This window comes from Natrix helvetica (assembly GCF_964273705.1).
Source record: "Natrix helvetica genome assembly, chromosome: 4".
Taxonomy (NCBI): domain Eukaryota; kingdom Metazoa; phylum Chordata; class Lepidosauria; order Squamata; family Natricidae; genus Natrix; species Natrix helvetica.
In genome coordinates, this window is record NC_138550.1 from 171571707 (window position 1) to 171580901 (window position 9195).

Consider the following 9195-nt stretch of genomic DNA (forward strand, 5'->3'; position numbering starts at 1 on the left):
AGGTAGAATAATTCGGGTGGAGCCTGTCCAGGTGAGATCGTAGGCGGCGACCCATTAGTAGTTCAGCGGGGCTTCTACCCGTCGTTGCGCTCGGGGTAATGTGTTGAATGAGGAGGTAATGGTCAATGCGTGTTTGCCAATCCCCCGGGCCCATCCTGGCGAGGGCCTCTTTCGCGAACCGCACCATTCTTTCTGCCTGACCATTGGACGCTGGATGGAATGGCGCGATGAGGGCGTGTCTGATTCCCAACCCTGCTAAAAATGTTTCGAACTGCATGGCCGTGAATTGGGGCCCGTTGTCCGATACTAACAGATCTGGTAGACCATGGGTGGCGAAAAGCCGCCTAAGAACCTTTATAACTGCCTCTGCCGTGGTTGATGTCATTAGGACTACATCCAACCATTTAGAATAAGCATCTACAACTATGAGGAAGGTTTGACCCTGGAATGGCCCTGCAAAATCAATATGAATGCGTGACCAGGGTGCCTTGGGTTTCTCCCATTCTGTGGCGGGCGCTTCCGGGGGTGCTGGTCTCGACTCCTGGCATGGATCGCAAGTGGCCACCCACTCCTCTATTTCTTTGTCCATATTGGGCCACCACACATAACTTCTCGCTAACGCTTTCATTCTCACGATCCCCGGATGCCCCATATGTAAAGCATTCAATACCTTTTTTCGTAGCGCAAAAGGAATAACAACTCGATCCCCCCACAACAAACATCCCTGTAACACGGAGAGTTCGTCCCGTTTAGACCAAAACATTTTGAATTCCGGGCCCACATTTCCCTTTGGCCACCCCCTCCATACCCAAGTTTGCACTTGTTTTATTAAATTGTCCTTCGAGGAGAACCTTGCAACGTCGTAAGAAGAAACCGGTCCCGAATCCAAACAGTCAATGAGCAATACCGGTACTTCTGGAGTGGGGTCTGGCAAAATGTCTGGTAATGGGCAACGGCTGAGCGCATCTGCGTGCCCTAGAGTGGAGCCCGGTCGATGAATTAACTTGTAAGAGTACGCAGCCAGGAAAACAGTCCACCTGGTCATACGTGGAGAAAGGGAGACCGGAGTGGGGCGATTCCCCGCCAAAAGTCCTAACAGCGGTTTGTGATCAGTAATGAGTTCAAAATCGCGGCCGTAGAGGTATTCATGGAAACGTTTCACACCTGCAACGGCAGCCAATGCTTCTCTGTCCATTTGGCTGTAGTTCCTTTCGGCCGATGAAAGAGTTCTGGAGTAGAAAGCAATGGGTGCTTCTTTCCCGTCGGGCATCCTGTGGCTGAGGACTGCTCCAACCCCGAACGGCGATGCGTCGCAGGTCAATACCAGCGGGAGGGTCTGACTGTATTGTACAAGTAGTGAGTCAGTGGTGAGCAGGCGCTTTACCCCGGCGAATGCTGCAGCTTCTGCTCGTCCCCATCTCCATGGTGCGTTCCTCTGGAGTAGACGGTGTAGTGGCTCAGCAACGGTCGCCTTCTGTCTCAGAAAAACGCTGTAGAAATTAAGTAATCCGAGGAAGGCCTGCAACTCGGTTTGATTTCGTGGTGTGGGGGCGTCCTGGATCGCCTTAATTTTCTTTTCAGTGGGGTGAATTCCCTGACCATCAATTCTATAACCCAGGAATTCTACGCTAGGCACGTTAATTTGGCATTTTTCTTTTTTCAGGCGGAGACCCTTCTCTCTGATTCTGGCCAAAACCGATCTGACTCTTTTGTTTAGTTGCTCCTCGTTTGCAGCGGACACCAAGATATCGTCAAAATATGGGACGACTCCCGGTATCCCTTGCAACAGTCGTTCCATGACGCTCTGGAACAATCCTGGAGCAATACTTACGCCGAATTGTAGCCGGTTGCATTTAAACGCTCCTCTGTGCGTCACTATAGTCTGGGCCTCCGCTGTGGCGCTATCTACTGGCAGTTGCTGGTAAGCTTGTGCCATATCTAATTTAGCGAAAACTTTTCCTGGCCCCAATGAGTGCAATAGGTGCTGTACTACGGGCACCGGATATGCGCTCTGTTGTAGCGCGACATTAATTGTGCATTTATAGTCTGCGCACAAGCGGACTGATCCGTCTGGCTTGACTGGGGTCACGATGGGCGTTTCCCAGCGCGCGTGATCTACCGGCTCAAGGATTCCTTGCTCCACTAACTTATCTATCTCTTTGTCTATTTTAGGGCGGAGTGCAAAAGGCACTCGTCTTGGTTTAAGTCGGATTGGCGCCACTTTAGGGTCTAAATTGAATGATATTGGTTTACCCACATACTTACCAAGACCGGGGCTGAACACATCCTCGAATTCCTTAAAAATCTGTTCAGCGCTGCTGTTTCTTACGGCGTTGATCCCGGTGACTTCTAACCCCAGGGCTTCAAACCAATCAAGCCCCAGAAGGTTCTGCAATGGCGCGCTGGCGATGGTCACGGGCAGCTGGGCTTCGATGTCCTTGAAACGGATGTGGAATGTGCCTTGGCCCACGATGGGGACTTGGTTCCCCTGGTAGTCTCGTAGCAGGACGTCTGGGGCGTGTAGTTGGCTCTTTCTGAGGCTAGGGATAGCCTGCTTCATGGATGCCCATGAAATGATCGTCAGGGTTGATCCTGTGTCAACTTCTAGCTCGCAGGGTGAGCCCTCCAAGAGGACTGTGACTCTCAGCCTTTTTGGCCGCTTAGGGCGGACCTGATGTATTGTGGTGAGATACGTTCGCAACTCCTCTCTCTGGGTCAACTCTATCTCACCGTCAACATCCTGAAAATACTCTCGTTGAGCGTCTTGATAGAACGCTCTTTCAGCTCTTTGTGTGTATTCTCTCTGGGGATACGCTCGCTCACTTTCTTGTGAGTAATCTCTCTGGGAATACGCTCGTTCAGCTCTTTGGAAATTTTCTCTCTGGGTAAACACTTGTGGATTTCTCTCTGGGCGCCCTTTTTGGTTCCGCCAAGCCCCTGGGTTGGGCTTCTGTTGGCGGTACATGGGTGGCTGCCGTGAGGCAGGGACTCCGCTCCGGCACACTCGTGCGATGTGCCCAAGTTTGTTGCAGTGCGAACAAACAACGTTCCTGAACCTGCAAGTAGACCTGGGGTGATTCCCTCCGCAGCTTGCGCAGGGCGGCAAACGGGATCCGGGTCTCCCCCCAGGCCTCAAGTGACTGCTCTGCATTAGGTGACTGTCCTCGAACTCGGGATCCTCGTAGTCGGGGCTTGTGTCCTCATAGTGAACTCTGGTTTGTCTCGGTGCTGGCTGGTATGCGCTGGCCCCTCGTTGTATGGTCACCGCTGATTTCTCCGCTGATTCTGACGCTCTTGCTTCGTTTAACGCTGCCTGTAGGGTTAAATTCGGGTTTGCCAACATCTTCTTTTGCAACGAAATGTCTCTTACCCCACAGATGAGCCGCTCTAAGATGTGCTCTTCCAAATCTCTGTATTCGCAGTGAGCTGCTGCTTTTCGTAGGGCTGCAACATATTGATTGATTGATTCTCCCGCCTTCTGAGTCCTCATGTTGAATTCCTTGCGGCAGACATGGCGGGAAGGTTTTGGCGCGTAATGAGTTTGCAGAGTTTGTTGCAACGTCGTCCACGATACTGCCTGTATTGGAGTAGGCGCAGTGAGGTCTCTGGCCGTATTGAAGACTTCCTTTCCGCAGTAGCCGAGGAAGATGTTTTTCTTCCTCGCATCGGTGATCCCCGTGTATTCGTTTGCTTCGAGGAAACACTCGAAACGAATCATGAAAGCTTCCCATTCGTCGTTTTCTGGGTCGAAAGGAGCGGGGGGAGCATGCATCGCCATCTTCTCAGTTTGAATTTGCCGCGCTGCGGTGATCTGAGATGGCTGTCGGAATTGCTGCCGAATTCCTGGGCTGGATCAAATCCGGAGATTCTGGAGTAGCGTTCTTCGTCCTATCTGACTCTCAATCCCACCTTCGTCGCCAATGTTAGATCTGGGTAGCGAGAGACAGACTGCGGACACGAAGTGACTTAATAGCTCTTTATTAGTGATAGTAGTGATCCAGCTTACTCTGTGGTCGGAGGGTTCCCCTTTTATAGGGATGAGGCACGCCCATTGACCAATCAGAGGAATACCTGTTTCCCGCTGTAGGAGCGGACCTGAGGGAAGACTTATCCCGATATATGCTAATATCTAACATCCAGCACAAGCGCTGCCCTTTCCCACTGGCTGGCAGCACTCTCTGGAGGAGTTACCCCAGGAAAAGAGCCCTCTGCAGAACAATTTCCGTATTCTGGAGAAATTGCGGCTTGAAGAGAAAGCTCACCTCCATTTGGTTGGCCAAGTGAGAGACTCCAGGTGAGTTAAATTGAATAGAACGAGCGGGAAGACACCTTGGAGGTCTTAACTTTAACTTTAATTTTATTTAAATTTATAAACCGCTCCCTCTCCCCAAAGGGACTCGGGGCGGTGTCCAGCCCCCTCCTCAAGCAGGAGAACCTATACCATTTTAGATGAGTGACTGTCTAGAATCTTCTTAAAAACATGTTGGAGTGTTGGAGCGCTCACAATTTCTGGAGGCAAACTGCTCCACTGCCAAAGACACAGGCCTTCTCCCCTTTGAACAACTCACCTGAATGGACATATATATGATGGAGCAGAGCAGGTGAGGAAACAGGCAGAGGAGCAATTGCAGGAATCCTCCTCTGGGAGAACGGCAGAACCTTGAAAGTACCTCCAACCTTCCTCTGGGTCTCCATGGCCAGTCCTGATGCTCAGGTGTGTTGAGTAGAGGAAGCCAGCTCCTCATGGTCCCTACGTGGCCCTGCCACGCCTTTCCTGATCTCTCCCCTCCTCGCTTGCAGGATGAAGCTCATCGTCTGGGGGGCTCTGATGGCCGTGACCCTCCTGGCAGGCCCTGCAGCAGCTCAGAGTTGCAGGCCTCCACCAGAAGGTAAGAACTACCAAAAGACCTGTGTGTGGGGGATACAGGCGCAGTCTTGGCCATCTCAATAACCCAGTGGTCTCCTCTTCATCTTTGGATACCAGCGCACCACCTCAAACGCATTTGAGGCCACGGGGGCTGCTTGATGGGAACAAGGGCCACAAGACCCCTCAACTCCAGTGGAACCCATGGCCTGCTGCACGGCCATTGGGAGATGTCCGTGGAAGCAATAAGAATTAAACACTTGAGCCCCAGTTGGTGAGAAACACACAAGCTGAAGTCCCTGCTTCCAAGGCCATCTCACAGTGGCCATGCAGGAGACCCCTATTTCCCCTCTTTCTTTTTCTATCTCACACCCACACGCTTCAGGACATCTGGGCAGCCCCTGGAGAGACCCAATGAGGATCAAGGCTATAGACTGTATACTGGGAGGGAGGGATGGAGTGGAGGACTTCCTCACAGCACTTCAGGGGTAATGGAGACTTGCTCCCCTCAGAATGTCTACAAAACCATCCCCTTACCTACGTGGTCTCCAGTGGAGCCAAATTGTGCATAGGTCACATGATCTAAAATGGGCAAATCTGGCCAGTCAGAGTAAAAACATGCTTGAATAGCCACTCAATAGAGATGGCTTTGAATCTATTGAGAAGAGGTCCAGTTCCAGTTCTCATGCCAATTTGTTGCAAAGTAGGCAGGGAGGAAGAAGAAGAGGCTAAGGGTGCCTTGCTAGATGTCTATGGAGGTTCTCCGTCATCCAGGCCACGGTGATCCCAAAGGTGTCTTATTTATTTTTTTCAAGTGGCAACTGGACGTTGAACACATTTCACTTCTCACCCAAGAAACTTCTTCAGCTGAAGTATCAATAGAAGAGAAGAGAAGGGGGAAAAAAGAATATAGCATAGTATAGCAGAGCATGGCAGAGCAGAGAAGAATAGAATAGAACAGAATAACAGACTTGGAAGGGACCTTGGAGGTCTTCTAGTCCAGCCCCCACCCCCCCTGCTCTGCTTGGATGAGAAGCGAAAGGTCTTCAAACCGGAAAGTCCAGTTGCCTCTTGAGAAAAAAAAGGCACCTTTGGAACAAGAGGCTGAGGACGTTTCCTCCCCCAATAGCAAAGAAACCTCAGAGCACAGAATTCAGGTCCCTTCCTTCCACCCCTTTCCCACCTTCAAAACCCACCCCACTGGCTCCTCCAAAAGGGCTGCCCTGGGGGGCTTTGCCCCTTCCTTTCTCCCTCCCTGAAGGTCCCCTGCTGCCCATCCTCCTTCAAGGCCTCCTCCGTTCTCTCCTGTAGGAGTAAAGACAAAGAACTTGGCCTTAAGGAGACCGGCCTTCCAGTCCTCCGTCCACCCCCAGGAGATCCTTGGCTCAGCAGACAAAGCTGTGGACGGGAACTGCAACGGGGACTGGGGCCAAGGCTCCTGCATCCACACCAAGCATGAGGCCCAAGCATGGTGGTATGTGGACCTGGGACACTCTTACAACATCTCCGTGGTAGTGGTGAAAAACCGTGAGGACTGCTGTGGGGAACGTATTGGCCGCGCTGAGGTCCACGTGGGAGACTCTCTGGAAAACCAGGGAAGATCCAATCCTCTGTAAGTTGTTCTGAGCCAGCTGTCGCCAGGGGTTTGGTGCTTCTGGGTGTTTAGGGCACACCCTATGTCTGTGGATTGCCACACATAGAATCCACAGCTACGTGTATGGATGATTTTGGGGTCCTGTTGAGTATCAGGCACCAACTTTGGCCTGGGGCCAAGAGGCCCTGACTCCATTGGTGTGGACATTCCTCCTCGCTCCCCCAAAAGACGGAGGAAAGAGCGGACGTTGGGCTGATGCCAGCCGCTCACCTGACTAAATCGTGGTCTCAATTACTTTGGGGTCTGTCTGCGTGAACTCCACCTGATGGGCTAAGTTCTGCTAACATGCGTGTCGCCAGTTTAGAACATGGGTTCCATCAGGACTGCAGTTGAGCACCTGATATGAGGCCACCTGGCTGCGGCAGGTATTTTTCTCTGCTTGGATTTGGTACATGGCCTTCTGGCCACTTCACCATGAAAGAAGTGCTCTCGAGGTGGGAAAGATGCTTCCAAAGTGTTTTGGGACTTGGAACTAAAAAAATAAATCCCGAGAGGGAAACAGCAAAGAAGATGGACTCGATCCTTCCCTTAGAGAAACTGAGGCACAAGGGAGCAAAATTAGGCATTTTCCTTGATAGAACAATCAAAGTATTTTTTTTAAAAAAACCCCACCCACCCCTAGAGTTTTCCCTCAGGCCATCACTCTGCTGAGCATCTAATTGCTGCAATACTGTGTTATGTCAAAGGATATTTACCCATGTAGTACGGCTGTACTACTATTACTCTTCTCATCTGTTCCACTACCTTCTGTTGCAGGAGCATCAAACTGGATTTCTTTGAGGACCAGATCAGCGTTGTAGTTCTCCTCTGTGGGCCGGGGGGCGTGGGGGGCAGGACAGATGCCTCCTGCAGCACCTTGCCAGCCGAAATAATGCACAGGGGGGGGTCCACGCACAGCTCTCCTGCACCTCCTTTTCACCCTCCATGGCCTCCTGCAGTACTCTGTTGGCCATTTTTGGGCCCATTTTTGCTCTATTTTTGGTCCGTTTTTCAGTCAGTTTTCGGCTGGCAGAGTGCTGCAGGAGGCCATGGAGGGTGAAAACAAGGCACAGCCCCCACCCCACCCCCACACAGCCCGTTTTAGCTGCCAAAGGCACCGTGGGCCGGTCCTTTGATATTTCCAAGCCGGCCCTGCAGTCTGGATTTAAGGACCCCGTGGGCCAGATCCGGCCCATGGGCCTTGACACCCCTGTTCTGCTGGGATCATTGTTATGATTATTGTCACTTTGTGGTTTGTATGTACATTGACACCTTCTGCACCGGAGACAAATTCCTTGTGTGTCTAATCATACTTGGTCAAATAAAGAATGTTCTGTCCTGTCCTGTCCTGTCTTCTGTTCTGTTCTGTTCAACTCTACTCTACTCTACTCTACTCTCTATGTGACTAGATTAATTTTCCCAATTAATTGGAATATTAAGGACACACTGGAGGCAGACCGCAAGAGGAAGCAGAGCACAGGAGAGCTGGAAGGGGGGGCAGTGGGGGGGCTGTGTCCTCAGGGTAAGCTTGGGGTGACCGGCAGGTGGTGGCCAGAAGGACCTCTCTCCTAACATGACCTCTCTTGCCCCACAGGTGTGGGATGATCTTGAACACCAGCCCAGGCTCCATCACCACCATCTACTGCAACGGGCAGCCAGGCCGCTACATCAGTGTCCACTTACCTGGAGTTAACAACCTGGTCTTGTGTGAACTGGAGGCCTACAGCACTTAGTGCGGAAGCCACGTCTTGTCCTGGGGATGATCGACGCTCCTGCGAAGGGTCAACAGCTCTCCAAATAAATCCAGATAAATGCCTCTGGGCTCCTAAGACTCCTGGGTGTTCTCTGGTCCTTTTTTGGTGAAAAGGAAGGCCTCTGGGTCTGCTGGAGAAAGCAAGGGAAGCCCACTCAGCAAAATGAAATACGAAATAAAATAATACTCATTAAAAATAAATATATTAAAAAGAAAAGAAAAAGCAAATGAACTCAAAAGGCAGATTTGATGGACAATCAGGTCTTTTTCTGCTGTCAGTTTTCTATGTTTTCTCTTGTTTAGTATCCTATGATTTATGTTGGTTGCTTATTTAGTAGCCTATGACTCACTAAGGGTTGTATCATGGTTTATGATGATTGTGCTTTATGATTAGGATTTATCACTTGTTGCTTGCATGACATTGAGAGCTTATGCACCATAGACAAATTCCTTGTGCGTCTACACTTGGCCAATAAAGAAGTCTATTCTATTCTGTTCTGTTCTATTCCATTCCATTCCATTTTCTCTCCTCTCCTCTCCTCTCCTCTCCTCTCCATTCCTATTCCCTATTCCCTATTCCATTCCGTTCCATTCCGTTCCGTTCCGTTCCGTTCCGTTCTGTTCTATTCCATTCCATCTTCTCTCCTCTCCTCTCCATTCCTATTCCCTATTCCCTATTCCATTCCGTTCCGTTCCGTTCTGTTCTGTTCTATTCCATTCCATCTTCTCTCCTCTCCTCTCCATTCCTATTCCCTATTCCCTATTCCCTATTCCCTATTCCCTATTCCCTATTCCCTATTCCCTATTCCCTATTCCATTCCGTTCCGTTCCGTTCTGTTCCATTCCATTCCATTCTAGTGTTCCTAAATGTGGTTTACATATGAAAGCAAATGTTTGGCACATCAAATAAGGAAGGTGTTGCTGGCACTTGTCAGGCCAGACTGG

At 50.6% G+C, this 9195-nt stretch overlaps 1 protein-coding gene across 4 annotated transcripts; it reads left to right on the forward strand.

The window, feature by feature from the left end:
• Positions 1 to 4413: 4413 nt before the first annotated feature.
• On the forward strand, positions 4414 to 8662 carry LOC309392072 (fucolectin-like). Of its 4 annotated transcripts, none has more exons than XM_081953036.1 (4): positions 4414 to 4601; positions 4801 to 4889; positions 6176 to 6476; positions 8092 to 8662. In XM_081953036.1, exons 1-4 carry the CDS (start codon positions 4573 to 4575, stop codon positions 8228 to 8230), a joined length of 558 nt encoding a protein of 185 aa, XP_081809162.1. In that variant the 5' UTR covers positions 4414 to 4572; the 3' UTR covers positions 8231 to 8662. The 4 variants fall into 4 exon arrangements, with proteins under 4 accessions (XP_081809162.1, XP_081809164.1, XP_081809163.1 ...); XM_081953038.1 differs by having other exon boundaries at positions 6176 to 6338; XM_081953037.1 differs by lacking the exon at positions 8092 to 8662 and adding an exon at positions 7275 to 7987 and having other exon boundaries at positions 4414 to 4714; positions 6176 to 6338.
• Positions 8663 to 9195: the final 533 nt, after the last annotated feature.